At 38.4% G+C, this 21,402-nt stretch overlaps 1 protein-coding gene across 1 annotated transcript; it reads right to left on the reverse strand.

The window, feature by feature from the left end:
• Nucleotides 1-12,892: 12,892 nt before the first annotated feature.
• Nucleotides 12,893-13,690, reverse strand: LOC132561348 (uncharacterized). The gene has a single exon (XM_060226077.1). It carries the CDS (start codon nucleotides 13,688-13,690, stop codon nucleotides 12,893-12,895), a length of 798 nt encoding a protein of 265 aa, XP_060082060.1.
• Nucleotides 13,691-21,402: the final 7,712 nt, after the last annotated feature.

A 21,402-nucleotide genomic window follows, 5' to 3' on the forward strand; every position in this document is an offset into this window, starting at 1 on the left:
GCCATTGGCAAGACTAGGTGATGACGTCACCTCAAGGGAGGCAACACCATTGTAATGTCATTGCGGTCCTGTAAACTAAACTATTGCTTCCATAGTTTAATTCATGATGAAGAAAAATGTTACAAATTATTTATTTCATATGGTAGAAATACAACATTTTACAATTACTTATAAAAAAACTTATAATTGAAAACGACTTTGATTAATCAGAGCAGAACTGAAACTGCATTTGATTAATCAGAGCATAATCAAAATACCATTATTTGTGGAGCTCTGTTATCCCTAGGATCTAATGAAAATACTGATGGGTTGGATATCATACAATGCATTTTATTGTGGAAATAGTGTTGTCTTTTCTTTTTTAATCATCAATATTTGAACAAAACTACCCCCCCCCCCCGAAAAAAAACACAACAAAAAAAATCCAATCAAACAAATCTTGCGCAAAAATGTCATTTAACCCGAGCTGGAGGTCAGAGCAATCAAATACATAACCATTGGAAGATTAAAAATGTCAAGTTACATCATATGTGTATTTTAAACAGATCAAAAACAGACATCAGACAATGGGCCATAATATCAGCTCTGCTGGTTGTCAATCAGATGAGCTGACATGGATAAAGAGGCCAGAAGATGCACATGTAGGCATACATGTGTGAAAATATAGCATGCAACACAACAGACGATAAATCATAAAAAAGAGCCCATCGTACGCCTTTCAATATCATCAACGTCCTAGTTTGCACCAGGAGAAACATTTGAAAGAATACAAGAAGTTAGAAAATATTAACTTAATAAAACCCCTATAATACCTCGACATTTTACCAATTTTACAATATAAAATAACTCTCACTTAACTGAAACAAAAGTTGATTTGAGCCTCATTTTTGCTTGATTGTAACCTAGACTTTGATTACGAAGTTACCCAGGATGGAATCCAGTATCTAACAACGACTATTAAGAGGCATCATGGATGACTATAGCAACAACATCCCATGTATAAGCCAGATGGGTGTTAAAGGCGCTAGAAAAAAATGTGTGATGGGATCGACTGAAGTTCAAATCACATAAGTCCAGAAGCCTGGTTTCGAAAAAAAAAGTCGAATTTGTCAGGTGACGCTAAAAGTGCAAAATGAGATGGTACCAACATTGGTCGATAACCTAATCAAGAACTTAGGGAAGTGGTTTGATAAATTCCTCTCCGACAACATCTCTGTCAATAACACACTGTCTTAAGCCAAAACACGAATGGGGGGAGTGGATGGAAGCAGTCTACCAGGGAGGTACATGGCCTGGATTTACCAACACGGAATCCTGTCTGGACAATGTGGCTGTTGTTGATGTAAGAAATTCCACTAACAAGTGTCGGGGTATTGGAGAAATCAATGACCAGCTGTTTGAGAAGATGACGAAGAGTCCTACCAGGATTTCCTTCAGTTGGACAGTATGGAAAGTCATCCCAACTACCAACTACCAATTCCACCAGTGAAGAGTTCAAAGTGACCAAGTACCGGCTTTTCATGACGCTAAGGGACTTGTTAGATTCTAGAGTCAGTAGAGCAGGCATCCAGACAAGATCATGATGGAAATGACCAGCATCAACATCAGTAGACCAAGCTCTGTAAATACGGGATGTGGCTGGGAACACCTGTACGGAAGACAGGGGTTGGGCATAGTTCACTGTCAGCAGTTGAAGAATACAACAACAGAGTGACGAGGGATGGTTCAGAATGAAGCAAGGCAGGTAGAAGAAGATCATCGAAGAGCGAAGGCAGTTGAAATGAGGAAGCAAGGAGCGTGGGTTAAGTGGAAACTACAGAGCGGAAACTGTGGTAGTCAGAGCTATGGAGAAAGGACCAATATAGGATCGTCATTCTGTTGAGAGCAGTCCACGACACTCTGCCGTCTCCTGCTAATCACATGGACGACAGTTGTCAGCTGTGAGGAAAACGAGGGACACTGTCGCGCATACTGTCAGGATGCCAGGTGTCATTGACACAGGGGGTATAGGTGGCGGCACAAAAATTCCTGCTTGAGTTGGGAAACATTCTGGTGATAGAGAGGAGAAAGATGCGGCCTAAGGCAAAACAGGAAGAGAAACGTTCTTCGTGACGCAAGATGAATCAGCCGAGGGAAAAGAGTTGGCCAGAACAACGCTGATGGACAGAGCAAGGGACTGGGAGCTGCAAGGTCCTCAAATCAACACAGTCAAAACCTCCCATTGTAGTGGAGCTTACAGTGGGAAAAGGGATGGGGTGTAATGATGTTTCCAGTGCAGTCAGTGAGTAGCTTTTCAATTTGCAACAACTGGGAATGTTGGGACAGCCTTGCGGAATCTGGGCTTAGAAGCAGAGAGAACATTATGCTTGATATGGTACCGTCGGAATGACATATGCTGGAAGCCGGGATCCATCGAGTTATGGTTTGCCACCACTATTGACCCACCAACTGGAGGATGTCGGGGTTCAGGGTTTAAACATCCCAGGAGAGTTGGCAACCACCGGATGATGCAGGAAACCGGCAGTCGATCACCGAGGGGCAAAGGTAATCAAGCATATGTAGAGGATGCCAAGAATACAAGCAAAATAAGATCGTCTGTAAGTTAACAAGGTTTTATGATATTGTATTCTGAACAGCTTTCAAAACACAGGATTGCTCTGAGAAACAAACGACGTCTACAACCTTGACCTATGACCTGATTGGTTTTATTAGTACAAAGGAATTGCCACCTACACTAATAACCCACTAAAGTGAAATTTCATCTTCAAAATGTTCCATGATAATCATATTGATTAAATGTTCTGACATATAATGGAAACTCTTCATACATAGAGTGCATATTGCATGGGAAGACTGATCATAAAATAGATCCTCTGTGGATAATAGTGGGATGTTTCGCCACGTATCATCATCAACACCGACGCTTTGACCCGTCAGCTTGTGGGCTTTTTTTCTTTCTGATAATTCTTAAAACACCCAGCACACCAATCTCTTGATCATCAGTAAAGTCATATATTTCTAGCAGATTACTTGGTTAAATGTCTCTCCTGTAAACAACTTTGCAACCTGTACCTACACATCTACCTCTCTTTGTGAGAACGGTACTGTATTAGGTGTCTAAAGTCACCGCCAAGTAGAAAATGTAGATAGTAATGTAAAAACAAGAAACAAAGCAATTGATGACATAGGGATATATGGGGTTTATAACATATTGTTGGAAGATTTGTATAGTAGATATCGGTCATATGATGTCTTCTCTCCACTTCGTGCCCGAAAAGAAAACTCAAACCCGCAAATACTCATTTGCCGTACTAGCCCGTCACGAATTAGTGCAGTAGGCGTTTAATAATACATGGTGTAGAAAATACATTGTACGTACGAATCTCACTCCGACAGACGTGACGCAAACGTCCCTAACGCACACACTCCTCACCCACGAGAGCGTCCTAGACACTCCATACTCACCTCCCATCACAGAATGTATCGCGCGCCCAGGAAAAACCGGAGATAATCCCCGGAAACCTGTGTCCAACGGGGCTGGAATCGATTACCTCCAATTGCAATACGTTCTCCGGGCCGACACAAGGACCGGTGTCGAAGAAAAAAAAAAAAAAAAAACAATCGTTCTACCGGAGCGCCACTAACACAATATCAGCCAATCACACTCCCACTAAGCATACCCAGACTTCCAGATTTCCTCGCCAGGAATGCAAGCATAAAATAGCAAGACTAGAAAACGGAGCAAACCAACTACATATAATAATACTGATAGGCACACTAACTAACTAAATTAACTGGACTGCACTGCTAGACGGAGAGCTAGAGAATGACTATTCACCCGCGCACCCACCCTTACCTGGGCATACGCACGTGCTCTACGTGCCTGAGAAGACGAACTATTCCCGCTATACTACCGAAACGCGGGAATATTTAAGTCTTCTCTCCACTTCGTGCCCGAAAAGAAAACTCAAACCCGCAAATACTCATTTGCCGTACTAGCCCGTCACGAATTAGAGAATTAACAAAGAAAGGGCAAGGGGGTTGTGGTTGGGGAATACCTAACCGCCTTTGAATAATTGATCAAATAACCATATTAATTACAAACCTAACTTCTGTGTTACCAGTAAACGAGACTCCAAAGAGTCAGCGACATAACCATCCTTGCTAGATTCGCCTTTCCAGCGGCCATGCCTCCTGAAACATCGATCGTTCACTCCGTTGTTGGCGGCCACTGTGGCGCCCCCTGCTCTGAGCGAGTGTAAACCAAAATTTGTATCATTGGAAACTAGTTTCAACCTTTTCATGACAGCTTGCCTAGCCCCTGTGTAACTAAGTGGCTTATTTTTGTTAATAAGCTTACAACCCTGACCGGAACGATAAACTTGCTTAAACAAAAAATGATCCGAACTTAAGTCAATTTTTGATAACTCAACATACCTTGATAACATGGTGTACGGACAAGCTACAGTCGAACCTTTACTGATGACCACTTGACTACCAAAGCGATATTTGTCTGTTTTACTTTTCCTGATATTGAGCGTTAAATGCCCCTCGAAAAACTGAACATCAGAGCAACGCAAACTACTGAGCTCGTTAAAACGTAAAAAACCGGAAAACCCTAACAAAATCATGGCAAGATCTCTCACTACCAACAAGTCATTCTCATTCAAAAACATTCCACACAAATTGATCAAAATGTCAGTCGTGACCGGTTCCTTTTTGCAAACAGGATTTTTAGCCTCTCGTTTGGAAAATTCAATTAAGTTCTGTACGAATGAGTTTGTTGTAGGGTCGATGTGTCCGTTAAGATTGTGCACCCATTTGATAGCATATACTGCAGACGACACCACTGCGTAAGTCCCTCCCTTTTCCAATAAAGAATTTAAATATAATGCCACGTGTATGGGATTTGCCGGGATAGACGAAAAACCATGTCCGGAAATGAAATGTTCCCATTTCGCGAAAGCTCCATAGTACTTGGTGCCTGTGTTGACACTCCTGCTTAGTAAAAGTCTGCCAGCCATACCCTCGGTCAGAGCGTGCAGATCGGAACCCTCCGTTACCCCAGAAGCTTTGACGGCATCGCTGATCGACTTCCTCAGTCCTATGCCTGTAACAATAAACACAGTAAAACAATGCTCAGTATGGTATGAACATGTGTAAGTTTTCAATGTCTAAAGTCTAACCGGAGGGCCAACATGTCGAAACCCAAAACACTGGCTCCGAAACATCCATTGTTCCCCCTCCCCCTCAGTGTGACTTTTCTACTGGGCAGTATACGATAATCTACTATGAAAGAATCGAAAGCCCCATCCTTAGGACACAATAAGTGCCAGTATGCCGCGCTCCTCCAATGGGGGACAATTATGGTCCCATAAGCTCCTTCGTCCCTCATTTTGCTAACCACACCGCAAACGAGTCTAGGGGGAGGTACTAACCAGTTGTTGACTCCCTGCCATCTTACCGTGAAAGCATCGACTGCCTCTGTACCCGGGCACCACCACTTGGAATTAAAACGCACACATTTGCTGTTATAATCTGTCGCGAACCGGTCGATTTGATGTGGACCCCATAATAACTGACACTCCTCAAAAACCCATGACTGCACCGACCAATCGTCACAGTCTTTACATCTACTCAAGTAATCGGCGGTACTGTTACTAATCCTTGGTAGCCACTGTGTACTAACGCCCGTGTTATTATAATCCAACACCTCGTTAATCTCACGTGCGACCCTCTGTAGGTCTGGCTTCCTGCTACCAGTTTTCACTATGGAACAAACGTTTCTGTTATCTGTTAACAGTTTTACCTGCTTACCTTTGACCATATCGACCTTAGCCAACAACACCCTTTTGACTGCTTCTAACTCTCTCCAAGTTGAGCTATACCTTTTCTCCCGTTCATCCCATGTTCCCAACGCGACATGTTTATCCATGTGGTAAAGATCCCTTACTGTAGGAAGAGAGCGATCCAAAACGCTTACCTCGCTGCCCTGCAGACCAATCACGTCACTCACTGGGCCACCTACTAGTCCTCCCGTGGGACTAATACTGCTACCGTAGCAAAACCCGGGTCTCGGAGACCCCCTAACACCCTGGGTGCTGTTGCATTGACCAAGAAACTCGAACGTTTGACCCCATTTTGTTCCATCATGATCATGGCCTAAATATATCCGGGGTCGGACCTCACAAGCCCCCTGGGGGTGTTGAAAAACATCTGTACCATGTACCGTTACAAAGTCCCCCTGGGGGATTACACCTTGGTAACATTTGCTTGCACCTGTCTCGATACTGTTTGTATCGTGTATGTATGTGCACCCGTTGACACCTTGCGTCACTCCAACATGCTCACACCTGCCTGATGTGTCCACATATTGAACATAACCCCCGTATCCCTCACCGGATGCATCAGTACGAAGTATGGCGTCACAGACTAGGTGTTGCTTTAACTGTGAACCCTTATCGTTCAGTGCCTTTACGTTAGACAACCAAAATTGGATCTCGTCTAGAGCTCCCGACGTGAGCAAAACACGCGCATTCCAACTGGCTCTAGCCAATACACACCTGTACAACTCCCGTGTACGTAGTCTAGCCACGTGACCGACAACACCTTGCATTGATATGACCTGACCTACTATGCCCGCTATGTACCTGGCCGAGAGCAAAGGCAGGTCTTTCTGTTTGACATGTGTCATCGTATTGGTCAGCCAATACAAAAGCCGCTCGACACGACCCGACGTGACCCTGACCACGCCTTCTCCCATCGACCACGTGTAACCTAACCACGTGACATGCTGGGAAGCTACCCAATTGGACTTCTCCTCGGCTATGAGAAAACCGTAATCGATCAATGCCTGTCTGACATACCTACTGGACTCGTTAGCCCCGCCCTCTGTCTCGTGACCTCCAATACCGTCGTCCAAATACATGACCAATTTGTGACCTAATAAACGGATAGATTTGACCACCTCCCTTAGAACCTTGGTAAACACGTAACCAGCAGTAGAGATACCAAACGGTAACACATTGAAAACAAACTGGCGTGTTTTGCCTTCCACTTCAAACTCAAAACCGAGAAATTGCCTGTGCTCTTCAAAAATTTCGATATGGTGGTAAGCAGACTTCAAATCAAAAGTGAACAAAAAATCTCCTGGCTGGAAAACATCCCGTGCTACCCTTGCATCGTCGTATTTAAACTTGAATTTATGCAAAAAAGGGTTTATGTGCCTGCAATCCAAAACTAGGCGGGGCTTACCTGATTGATTGAAAGCTACAGTGAGCGGATTTATGACCGCGGGCTCTGACGAAACTTCCGACACACAACCTAACCGTAAAAGCTTAGTTATCTCCCCCACGACAAAATCGGGGTTATCTTTTGCGGTTTTGTTATTTGACAAAGACACCCTTGGTGGAATTTCGTGAAAAGGAATTTTATAACCTCTCTCGATGATAGATTGTACTACTTCAATGGTACCTTGGTCTGCCCAATACTGGCTCTTACCCTTCAAGCGCCCCACTGGCGAAGTATCACATGTGACACGTGGAGCGTCCTGTGTCGCCCCTACCTTACCTGCGTCCTGCTTCGCCGATACTTTTTCATGCATATCAAATAAAGAACCACTTATCTTATATCCGGATACAGCCGAGGCGACTCCTTTGATTTCCGGACACTCTTGTCGCCAATGTCCGGCCTTTCCACACCCAAAGCATGTACCGGGCTTGGTCCCGCCCCGTGGGAAAGGACCTGTTCTGTCGGTCGTAGTAGCGGCGTTTGTCTGGCTCCTGGACACAAAAGTCTCTCTTTGATAAGGGTTGAAACGCTGTCTTCCCCTGCTGGACTTTAACTTTTCCGCCTTTGCCTTTTTAACTGCCTTGGAGCTGGCCCTGTCGATTTTCCTTTCATCGTCGGAGTCCGACGCTATAGGATTTGCTACATACTCATCGACGGTTTTCCAGCCTGCTTCAGAACTGTCCGCCAACTTAATTAGCTTGTTGCGATAGTCTATAAGCGACATACCCTCCTGTATCTTAAGCCTGGCGGTGTCCATGTCCGTACTGACGGCCTGCGCGTCGTCCAATAATTTCCCGCGCACTTTGGTATTGAACTTGTACTGTTCCTCGCAACTTCTCTTTTTGAATTTGTAGGTATCCGTACACTGAATTGTTTCTTGTATCTTGTTTAAAGATGCCTCAGAATTTTCACACATTTTTCTCTCAAACGAGCTCAACTTTTGTGAAATTAATGTATCCAAATGCCCGAGTATTTCGTTTTGTGACTTTCCAACCGCAGCCTGTATCTGGTCCGACAGTGTGCATAATGAATCGTTCTGCATGGTAGAAACTATGATACTATATATATGATAGAGACATTAACTGGACTGCACTGCTAGACGGAGAGCTAGAGAATGACTATTCACCCGCGCACCCACCCTTACCTGGGCATACGCACGTGCTCTACGTGCCTGAGAAGACGAACTATTCCCGCTATACTACCGAAACGCGGGAATATTTAAATATTGTTTTAAGTCCTAACTATAATTCATTGAAGGACATGTCGGCATTAATTGTATGCGTGCTCGGGGTTGCTATATATTAGGAAAGGCATATGTGTGCATGTTGGTTTGGAGTGTAACAGGATGGTCTCCTATGTCCACCAGCTGTATCCATAAAGCCAAAATTCAACACTTTGCACAGATAGTAAAGAAGTGATATCGGAATACTTACTGTATTAGAATTTTGGCATTTAGGTTATGGTTTGAACATTCGTATTTCGTTAAAATAATTATATTTCTTTATCTGTTTTGTGACAATAGATTTTCGTTAAAATATGTTATATGTTTGATATTTCTCTTCTTTCCTCTTTTTTGCTTATAAGTATTTGAAACTGAATACGTCTCAAGGAATAATCGTAATGATCTTTATCTATCAAATCAACGAGGTCTGTTTTCAGTAATTTTGTTTGTACCTTTCAGGAAATAGCGATAACAAACTTCTAAATCCAAGTTTTTGTCTCTCTATTATTTTGTTTCTATGATCAGTAAGAGCACAACTAGAGACCAAGAAGTACCTATTTATATACTGCGATAGCAAACTTTTATACTCAAAATCTAAGATGGCCGCCAGTGAACCATTTTATTTTTATGATCGTTATTACGCGTCACTGGGACAAAACATAATGCTGCGGACAGTATTCATTATCATTATCTAAGCAACATATCTTATTTGTGAATATTCAAATTTGTGTCATTTTTTTTTACAAATATATCTTACAATAAATTTTCGATAAGATTTAGTACACTTCTTTCCTCAGAAATAACGAGGTCTTCTTCTATTGTACTCGTATTGATCCAATACATTCTACAGTAAAGTATTAGAAGTTCTCTCCCTTCAAATAGCTGAAAAATTGTGTCTCTTGCAGATAGATGACACATCTATGATGTATGCCTTTTCTTCTTGTGTAAAAATTGAACGTGTAATTAATCATGACCTTCAGTGTTTAGACAATTGGTCAAAACAGCGGATAGTTACATTTAATTCCAATAAAACTCAAGTATTATGTATTTCCAATATAACAGAATTATTACGAATTTCAACTATTTTAATAAGACAATTCTGCAATTTTCAGAAAGCCACACGCATTTGTGCGTGACTCTAAGCTCTCATGCAAAGTGGGGTGACAATTAAAAAAATATATCAGACAACATCGAAAAAAAAGTTAAAAGATTGATAACTACTTTAAGATTTTATATTTTCAACTTTGGAATATGCTTGTGAACTTTGGACTGATCGTTCCCAATTCTACGCCGCTTTACTAGAAAAGATTCAACTCGAAGCAGCTAAAATTGTAACTGGACTGCCAAGGTCTACCACTAACTAATAGTGAAACTATACGGGGAACTTTAATAAGTAGAGGAGAAAGGAGAAGTTTTTATTTATTACAAAATACATCACAAGCTGTCACTTTCCTACTTGTATACATTACTGCCTGGTTTAGTGCGAGATATAAACCCATACCTATTGGGATATGATAGCAATTACCTAATTCAAAATTGTAGTCATATAAATACCATTTATATTAACAACCTTCAGACTCTGAAATAGTCACTCGGAAACTGTTAGGCACCAGCTAACGCTGTGGATGCCTTTAATAACTTAAAATACATCAAAATCACTAGAACCCTCTGCTCTAATTTTTAATCACTGACCTCGTCGTCTCAATATTCTACTTACTAAGTTAAAACATGATTGCAGTACATTCAAAATTATCTTTATAATTTTATAAAATTATAAGGTACATTCAAAATTATCTTTATAATTTTATAAAATTATAAGGTACATTCAAAATTATCTTTATAATTTTATAAAATTATAAGGTACATTCAAAATTATCTTTATAATTTTATTAAAATTATAAAGGTTCCCCTTCATTTGTTTGTAGTTATTCACGTGATTTATTTTTATTTATTTATTTTTTTGCATTTTTTATTTAATCATTTTTTACATTTTTCTATTGTTGAAATGTCCGCTTTAAAATAACATAAGTAATGTACCCAACCTTCACTAACTTTACTAGAATATCCTGTCATAAGTGATTATTCTTTAAAGAATTAGGAACTGCTATATAATTCGTTTGAGGTACACATATATGTTTATTGTTTCTGTTACATTGTGCCCAAGCCTCTTGCTTGGTTTAGAATATATTTAAACTAAACTAAAATCTCCCTTCATAGGTTAATCCAACAAATAGATGGAGTTGTGTAGACAGGAAACACGTAAGCCTTGTAAATTGAACTCTTATTTTTAAATTGCGGGTAATAGATTTTTTCTTATTTTCATCTTCGGTATGTTTAACACCATAATGATATCATGTAATGGAAAGGGTGAAAAATAGGGACAAATCTGCCAAAATATAACAACTTAAGAGAGTGTGTTTATCTTTTAACTCGGATAGTATGTAGGTATCAGTAGAATTGTTGAAGTAATTATTGACAACAATACTAGGTCATGTTAAATGTAGCATTTGGCTGTGATACACTAAATAATTAGATCAATAAAAACAGATAGAAAAATCAGTAAACAGCAGTCGAATATAAAACAGTTCGTTGGTGGTTCTTAAGTTGGCAAATACGAGGCTTGCTTCACATAGTAACTGAATAATCTTTCCCTGAAGGTTGAGATTCTTAGCCCACCTTCAAAGAGATAAATGATGACAATTCTCTTATCCTACTGACCTTCTTATGTATGTACTAGTGTAGTTATCTCAAGGCTTAGCGTTCTTAACATGACCTTGGGAGAGACTTTAATGATCCTCTCCTATCTTGGGGATAGAACAGAGAACTATGTACTCTATAGGGAGATTCTTGACTGTTGATCTCAAGGATTTTACCTTTTCCAGAGTGTGGGATTGTCCTGTGATGTATGTGGCAAATCTCGTAGATTTACAGGTATGCACGTTAAGGGGGCTTTACACTCTCAGAAATGACGGACGACAGACGACAGAAAGTGTATATAATATCAACTTTATTATTGTATGATAATTGTTAAACAAGTTACATCAACTTTTTCCCAATTGATCTCCAATGCTGGTCCGGATGTGCGCGTGTAATGGCACTTATTTGAAAAGAATCTCGGTCCCATGGGTGAAAGGAAACTGCGTCACCTGACAAACAGAACTATTTTTCCATCTCAACAGAGGCTAGAGTAGAATTACGTTTTCACTTCTTCACTGCTGGTAACAAAAAAATTGTTAGTTGTGTTTGACCTGGACGCAGGTAAATGCCTCCAAGCAAGATGTAGCCTGACTGTGATTGTCTTTTTCCATTGGAATAACATTTAGGTTGTGTCCAGTAATTATCCAGTCTGGCTTTGAATTGTTTTTGGTGTTGGTGGCGTGACGATGTGATCATCAAGTAACTGACTGTGACCATTTAGGAATCATTCAAGGGTTAGTTTATAGGGTATCGCATCTCCTAACAATTGAATCTGTTCAAACAAACTTTAAAAATGTAAGATATGTACATGGTCTGTGATTATGTACATGGTATGTAAATATGTACATGGTCTGTAAATATGTACATGGTACGTAAATATGTATATGGTCTGAATATATGTACATGGTATGTAAATATGTATATGGTCTGTAAATATGTACATGGTCTGTAATTATGTACATGGTATGTAAACATGTATATGGTCTGTAAATATGTACATGGTCTGTAATTATGTACATGGTATGTAAATATGTATATGGTCTGTAAATATGTACATGGTCTGTAATTATGTACATGGTCTGTAAATATGTAAATATGTATATGGTCTGTAAATATGTATATGTTCTGTCATTATGTACATGGTCTGTAAATATGTACATGGTTTGTGAATATGTGGGCAGTAAATGCTGTCTGAACGAACTCTTTCCATCGTTGCTTCTTTGTTAACACTTTTCCAACTGACTTTGATATACCGTTCGTCCTTCTACACATCTAATTGATTGATACTTTTCCTGTAGTTTAATGTGTGTGTGTAATACGAGTACTTAGCATAAATCTAGGTGGAATTTCAACAATCATGCTGACTATATTTGGGGATTGCTCGAGACATCATGTAACTTAAAATTTTCACCGATGTAATGAAACAGTAGCATCTGTGATATTGTTTCCGGAAAGCCATTTATATGACTTAGAAATATTGGTGGTCCGAAGGCACTGCCATCTGCAACTCCACAAGTCACATCAATCCATATTAATACTTTATCAAGTACTGATTAAATTTTTATAACAGAATGTTAACTTTCATTCACACATGATTCGATATGTCTTAAATTCGACAAAGACTTCAACGAAATTGTAACAATATTCAATAAACTTTAATTTGATATCCTCACAAGAAAGTTTTCATCTCGAATTTCCCGCCAAATTTTCCATGAGAGTTTCCACATCCTCCATTGTTTGCTTTCTTTCGTCAGGTGACGAGTTTAGAAAACGGTCATTTCGAGCGGTATCTACAGAAACCACAGCTATCGAGTTTCGCCTCTGGCAGACAGCGGTAGTCGAAGTTCTGTTGTTTTCGGAAGCACTTGTTTTAGCCACACCTGGGAGGGACGGAAGTACAGAGCTATGTCTGCGGGAGGTAAATTTGTTCTGGTCACTCGGGTTCTTGTCTTTCACACGAACATCTGATGTTTCTAAGCGTTCCAAGGCTTCCTTCATCTTAAGTTTCCTGTTGAGAAACGAAGAGCGAGTTTGGTCATCTTCCGGTATAATACTACCACGTCTTGTACTTCCGGTTACCATCTCGCTATTCCTACACCTCTTCTTCGGCATTTTTTCACTTGTATCCGCTTTCCTGTTTTGTGCAGATATATTCTTCAATTCATCCATCTTTTTATCAAACTCCTCGAGAGACATACTTAGCGGACCAGACTTGCGCATGTGTTTGTATTCCGATTTCTCCTGATTTGTCAAGCCGGATGGACAGACAACATTTTTGTTTGTAGAAGAAGGATGGATAACACCCCAGAGATCCAGCACAACATTCTTGTTCTGTATAATGCGTGATGTGTTACACTCTAGTTTGGAGTGTAATTTCAGTAATTGCGAACCAAGGCGGCGCTGCTGTGTTCTATTTCGGTTCCTTGCACTTTCCATTGCCCGAGATTCTTTCACTACCGGCAGTCCAAATATGGGATCCATTGTTCTTCGAAAACCTTCTCGAGAGAAAAAAAGGGTATTACGAACGTTATTATGTTAGACACGATATATAAAGTGTCGCTATGGACTTCCAGATTTATAGTCTTAAGTTTCACATGCGTATATGCTTGATGATATTTGTCAAATGAATTTCCGTTGTATGTACAAAGCATATATTTTTCATTACGCAGTCGCAGCAAAAGATTTCTTTCGTCAGATGCAATCTTATTAAGAAAAAAATAAGAAAACAAATGAAATAGTAAAAAAGGTAGGAATGACAGGAAAACGTCCAACAAACCTTTGTACAAACAAACAGGAAAACATCCAACAAACCTCTGTACAAACAAACAGGAAAACAGCCAACAAACCTTTGTACAAACAAACAGGAAAACATCCAACAAACCTTTGTACAAACAAACAGAAAAACATCCAACAAACCTTTGTACAAACAAACAGAAAACAGCCAACAATCCTTTGTACAAACAAACAGAAAAACATCCAACAAACCTTTGTACAAACAAACAGAAAACATCCAACAAACCTTTGTACAAATAAACAGGAAAACATCCAACAAACCTTTGTACAAACAAACAGAAAACATCCAACAAACCTTTGTACAAATAAACAGGAAAACATTCAACAAACTTTTGTACAAACAAACAGGAAAACATTCAACAAACCTTTGTACAAACAAACAGGAAAACATCCAACAAACCTTTGTACAAACAAACAGGAAGACATCCAACAAACCTCTGTACAAACAAACAGAAAACATCCAACAAACCTCTGTACAAACAAACAGGAAAACAGCCAACAAACCTTTGTACAAACAAACAGGAAAACATCCAACAAACCTCTGTACAAACAAACAGGAAGACATCCAACAAACCTCTGTACAAACAAACAGGAAAACATCCAACAAACCTTTGTACAAACAAACAGGAAAACAGCCAACAAACCTTTGTACAAACAAACAGGAAAACATCCAACAATCCTTTGTACAAACAAACAGGAAAACATCCAACAAACCTTTGTACAAACAAACAGAAAACATCCAACAAACCTTTGTACAAACAAACAGGAAAACATCCAACAAACCTTTGTACAAACAAACAGGAAAACGTCCAACAAACCTTTGTACAAACAAACAGGAAAACAGCCAACAAACCTCTGTACAAACAAACAGGAAAACGTCCAACAAACCTCTGTACAAACAAACAGGAAAACATCCAACAAACCTTTGTACAAACAAACAGGAAAACAGCCAACAAACCTTTGTACAAACAAACAGGAAAACGTCCAACAAACCTTTGTACAAACAAACAGGAAAACAGCCAACAAACCTCTGTACAAACAAACAGGAAAACATCCAACAAACCTTTGTACAAACAAACAGGAAAACATCCAACAAACCTTTGTACAAACAAACAGGAAAACAGCCAACAAACCTTTGTACAAACAAACAGGAAAACGTCCAACAAACCTTTGTACAAACAAACAGGAAAACAGCCAACAAACCTCTGTACAAACAAACAGGAAAACGTCCAACAAACCTCTGTACAAACAAACAGGAAAACATCCAACAAACCTTTGTACAAACAAACAGGAAAACAGCCAACAAACCTTTGTACAAACAAACAGGAAAACAGCCAACAAACCTTTGTACAAACAAACAGGAAAACGTCCAACAAACCTTTGTACAAACAAACAGGAAAACAGCCAACAAACCTCTGTACAAACAAACAGGAAAACATCCAACAAACCTTTGTACAAACAAACAGGAAAACAGCCAACAAACCTCTGTACAAACAAACAGGAAAACATCCAACAAACCTTTGTACAAACAAACAGGAAAACATCCAACAAACCTCTGTACAAACAAACAGAAAACATCCAACAAACCTTTGTACAAACAAACAGGAAAACAGCCAACAAACCTTTGTACAAACAAACAGGAAAACATCCAACAAACCTCTGTACAAACAAACAGGAAGACATCCAACAAACCTCTGTACAAACAAACAGGAAAACATCCAACAAACCTTTGTACAAACAAACAGGAAAACAGCCAACAAACCTCTGTACAAACAAACAAGAAAACAGCCAACAAACCCTTGTACAAACAAACAGGAAACATCTAAAAAAACCTTTGTGAAAACATTCAAGAAAACTTTTGACATTCCTAAAATTTATGTATGAATAAAGCGAAAACATATAAAAGACATTTGTACGAATAAAACAAAAAAGTTTAACATTAATATTAACATTTTGCTGATTTTTTTGCCATCTTTAACGGGTAATTGTATCTTACACCTATAATATATTCGTTAATGAATAAGCTATGTTCTTCTGACTCTCGAGTTTGTTTTGTAAAACACGTGACGTTTGATGTTATTGAGTATAAATCATTTAAAATATAATCATTATATATAGACCTACCTGATATATATTTATACTAAAGACGATAATCTTCTATACTTACCCAATATATATTGATACTAAAGACGGTAATCTTCTATACTTACCCAATATATATTGATACAAAAGACAATAATCTTCTATACTTACCTGATATATATATTGATACAAAAGACGGTAATCTTCTATACTTACCCAATATATATTGATACTAAAGACGATAATCTTCTATGCTTACCCAATATATATTGATACTAAAGACGATAATCTTCTATACTTACCCAATATATATATAGATACTAAAGACGATAATCTTCTATACTTACCCAATATATATTGATACTAAAGACGATAATCTTCTATACTTACCCAATATATATTGATACTAAAGACGATAATCTTCTATACTTACCCAATATATATATAGATACTAAAGACGATAATATGCTTACCCAATATATATTGATACTAAAGACGATAATCTTCTATACTTACCCAATATATATTGATACTAAAGACGATAATCTTCTATACTTACCCAATATATATTGATACAAAAGACGATAATCTTCTATACTTACCTGATATATATATTGATACAAAAGACGGTAATCTTCTATACTTACCTGATATATATATTGATACAAAAGACAATAATCTTCTATACTTACCCATATATATATTGATACTAAAGACGATAATCTTCTATGCTTACCCAATATATATTGATACTAAACCCAATATATATTGATACTAAAGAGATAATCTTCTATACTTACCCAATATATATTGATACTAAAGACGATAATCTTCTATACTTACCCAATATATATTGATACTAAAGACGATAATCTTCTATGCTTACCAAATATATATTGATACAAAAGACAATAATCTTCTATACTTACCTGATATATATATTGATACAAAAGACAATAATCTTCTATACTTACCTGATATATATTGATACAAAAGACGATAATCTTCTATACTTACCCAATATATATTGATACTAAAGACGATGATCTTCTATACTTACCCAATATATATTGATACTAAAGACGATAATCTTCTATACTTACCCAATATATATTGATACTAAAGACGATAATTTATACTTACCAAATATATATCGATACTAAAGACGATAATCTTCTATACTTACCCAATATATATTGATACTAAAGACTCTAATCTATACTAACCCAATATATATTGATATAAATAACGATAGTATTTAGTAGCTACTCGACATATATTGATAGAGACGATAATCTTCCTTTCTTGATTTATCATACCTACCAGTTCGCAACTTTTCTTCAGTAGAGATGATTTAATTACATATTCCAGAACTGTTTCTAAAGCAGTGAGAGTGATCATCAACCTTTTCAAACATGGACGGTCTCCGTCTTCTCCGGATCTGGGGTTGTGAAAAGCTTTTACCAAGCCGTAGTGATGCGGTTGTTTTTAGGTTATACCCCGACAACAGTGGGTCTTTGTAATGAGATATTTACCTTAATCAAGATTTCGATAAAACATTCTCTGTTCTCACCTGCTCAGCTATTACAGGAGTATACACCAATTGTTATCGGCCTATATCACACGTGGTCAAAGTTCACCGAAATTCATTTTACACTATTTAATTTCGGGAGATACTCGCAATACAGCAAATACGTATAATGATTGTCAGACGGATAATTTATCTTTAGTTTTTATTTAAACAAAACGTACCGTTGTCTAAGCAAACGAAAGGGAATCCATTTTTCCAACCCAATCGTATTGTATTCAAATTCTTTTGTGTCTGGGATTTAAATCGAAAAAGAAATAATTGACAAGAATGATTTCTTTTGTTGAATATGCTAATATTCTTTGTGTGAAGTTCTGATAGTAATTTGACGATTGTAGAAATAGCTTCGGTAAATGTCTCATTAGATACATACCTAGTCAAGAACTAACTCACGTGACACCGGGCACTTTGGGGCTACCCCGGTGTGTCGCGTGCTCGGGTAACAGGGCAGTGGAAAAGGGAAAGTTATCCAGGTAGAATATTTTTGTGAACACAAGATTGTTTCAAAGGTGAGATTACTCACAACGATATTAAATTAAAGTACACTGTACTCGTCCTGGCATGAAACATAACGAACGAGTGTTTTCGATGCATGTATTAAGTCACAAGTACATTGTGTGTTGACTTTTTAGCTGAACTTCTGTTGAACTTGACTAACACGTTATATCTGAACTGTTTCCAGATAACACTCTATAACTACGTGACGAAATTCTGTCATTATTTGAATAATATTAGAGTTTAAGGCTCGCATTTTTATCGTTTAAAATAATATTGTTTGCTGAAAGCAATTTTAAATATCTATAATTTGAGAAATGATTTTGTATAATGTTAGGTACGCAGCTTCACAAGCCTATTAAAACAAGGAAACAAAAAAGATGTTGATGTTGCAGATACTTCAAGTATTTCATCACTGACATGGCAAGTCTTTAGGTTGACGCGATATTGATCGAGTCTTCGTCACCGTGACTTTTTTGCCATTTCACTAACATGACGAGTTTTTGTTCACTTGTTACCGACCGACTCACTAACATGACGAGTTTTGACTCACTAACATGACGAGTTTTTGTTCACTTGTTACCGACTGACTCACTAACATGACGAGTTTTTGTTCACTTTTTACCGACCGACTCACTAACATGACGAGTTTTTGTTCACTTGTTACCGACCGACTCACTAACATGACGAGTTTTTGTTCACTTGTTACCGACCGACTCACTGACTTAACGAGTGAAATGTTCACGTGTTACCGACCGACTCACTGACGTGACGATCTAAGTTCACGTGTTACCGACCGACTCACTAACATGACGAGTTTTTGTTCACTTGTTACCGACCGACTCACTAACATGACGAGTTTTTGTTCACTTGTTACCGACCGACTCACTGACTTAACGAGTTTTTGTTCACATGTTACCGACCAACTCACTGACTTAACGAGTGAAAGGTTCACGTGTTACCGACCGACTCACTAACATGACGAGTTTTTGTTCACTTGTTACCGACCTACTCACTGACGTGGCGAGTGAAAAGTTCACGTGTTACCGACCGATTCACTGACGTGAGAGTTAAAAGTTCACGTGTTACCGACCGACTCACTGGCGTTACGAGTTAAAAGTTCACGTGTTACCGACCGACTCACTGGCGTTACGAGTTAAAAGTTCACGTGCTACCGACCGACTCAGTAACATGACGAGGCTATGTTCACTCAATGTCAAGTAGATCCACTAAACTTATTGAACACACGTGTCGTGCACCGCTAGCGAAACGTAAACCATCTAGCTCATTTACAGAAGTAATTGAATAAATTTTGTTTCTTCTGTCTTGTTTAGTGGTAATGGGTGTTTTTGAGCTACACTATTTATATATAATGCTTGTTATTATGTGTTTTGTCGCCAGCTTCAGAATGGTCGATGGTTCGTTAATGTTTCTGTGGTGAGATCACGAAAATCTTTCAAAACTGTGTGATATCAACATGATCTATCTCTATTCATTTGCTGTATCACTAATTGATATGAGAGACTCTTATATCTTATTGTGGTTATAGTAGTTCCGTGTCACAACAACCCTCTAAATGCTGGTTTACTACATTAGTAACAGTCCTTCAGAGCGTACGTGCCTAAGAGAACATAAAATAAATATTATTTTACTTGTATCAACTATACTGTCACATCAATTTTAAAGAAATTAATTGTGATACCTGTAAACTATCTAAAATATGTTTTAAATCTACTTTCATCCCTGTCACTCTGTGGTATCCCCGTCAACCACGCTATGCCAGTGATTAACGGAGTCCGCTCTACCCAGCCTAAGACAGCGAGAATCGGACAACCAGGAGATCGATTAGTACCTACATATTTACACACACCCCAGGTACTTAAACAGCACGGAATTCCGGTTACTGGGACGATGTTACGAGTAATTATAAGTTAAAACCGGGGATTCAAACAGCGATAAGTATGTCTTCTAACGACGGATACCAGTGATTTTTACCGATAATGCGCAGTTCGGAGTTGTACACCAAAGCTTGGATGTGAGTCTGATGATGCCGATAGACTGAAGCATCCCTCCCTGGGCACATAATCAGCTCGAGTAAGTATTTGTAAGCAATTTTCTTTAACAAAGACGAAGGGTGATAACTCCTGTGAGATGTGCGGGACACGACAAACCGATTTTGTATTACATCAGTGTTTGTCTTCGACAATGTCTCATTGCTGGACAATGATAGCCTTATTTATATGTGGACGTTATGCTGCTAAACATTGACGTACAACATCCTGTCAATAAGTTTAGGATAATCTAGTTGTCATAGTCGTGAATTGTTTGGCTTATCCGTATTCGTTCCAGTAGCGGACGGTACGGACATATAACGTCCGAAAAGTGGACAAAATTGTTCTATTAGGGAGTAAGTGGTTATTTGTCATCCCAGCAGTTTGTTAGTTGTAAAAGTATTTTCGGCAGTTATCGAAAATTTGCATAATGTACATATGAGGTCTCTGCTAGGATTTATCAATATGACGCCAAAACATTGGAGACAAATCCGCCTCCCAACTAATTAGGAATTCATATCTTATATCTTTTAACTAATATCTAGTTCTTTCATCTGAAAACTTCAGTTGATCTTTTCATGGTCATTCCTTGCTTTAAGAAATTATTTAAGCATGGACTTACATTTTCAAACAAATATCTTTTAGTTAAAATTTACCGAAACGATACAAGTTGACATCTCTTTCGGTTTAAAACATTAAGCGCTTCTATATAATGTGTATACATAGCCTTTCTGAAAACATGCCTCTACAACCGATATGTTTGTGTTGGACGTATCATGAATTATGGAAACTAACATTGTTCCATACCGCTGTGCTAATATTTATCACGAGTACAGCACTTAGAGGGTAAATATTGACACAAGTTATAACTATAATAGAAAGACACATGGATAATTAACCTACAGGAGCTTACAATCTGTCAAATTCACTGTTCGACAGATGGTTACTGGGCTGTGTCTAATTGATAATCATTTTCATCGCTTAGATGTCTACAGCACTTCCACTACGGTGTCTAGTTGTACCAAGCACCACCAATATATAGTGTCTAGTTGTACCCAGCACCATCAATATACAGTGTCTAGTTGTACCAAGCACCACCAATATACAGTGTCTAGTTGTACCAAGCACCACCAATATATAGTGTCTAGTTGTACCCAGCACCACAAATATATAGTGTCTAGTTG

The sequence above is a fragment of the Ylistrum balloti genome, unplaced genomic scaffold (genome assembly GCF_031769215.1).
Source record: "Ylistrum balloti isolate Yb309-2 unplaced genomic scaffold, AGI_CSIRO_Ybal_v1 Utg369668, whole genome shotgun sequence".
In the NCBI taxonomy this organism is placed as follows: Eukaryota; Metazoa; Mollusca; class Bivalvia; order Pectinida; family Pectinidae; genus Ylistrum; species Ylistrum balloti.

What these genes read in the sequence shown, in the direction of transcription:
- LOC132561348 (XM_060226077.1), bottom strand. Translation starts at nt 13,690, where the DNA reads ATGGATCCCATATTTGGACTGCCGGTAGTGAAAGAATCTCGGGCAATG.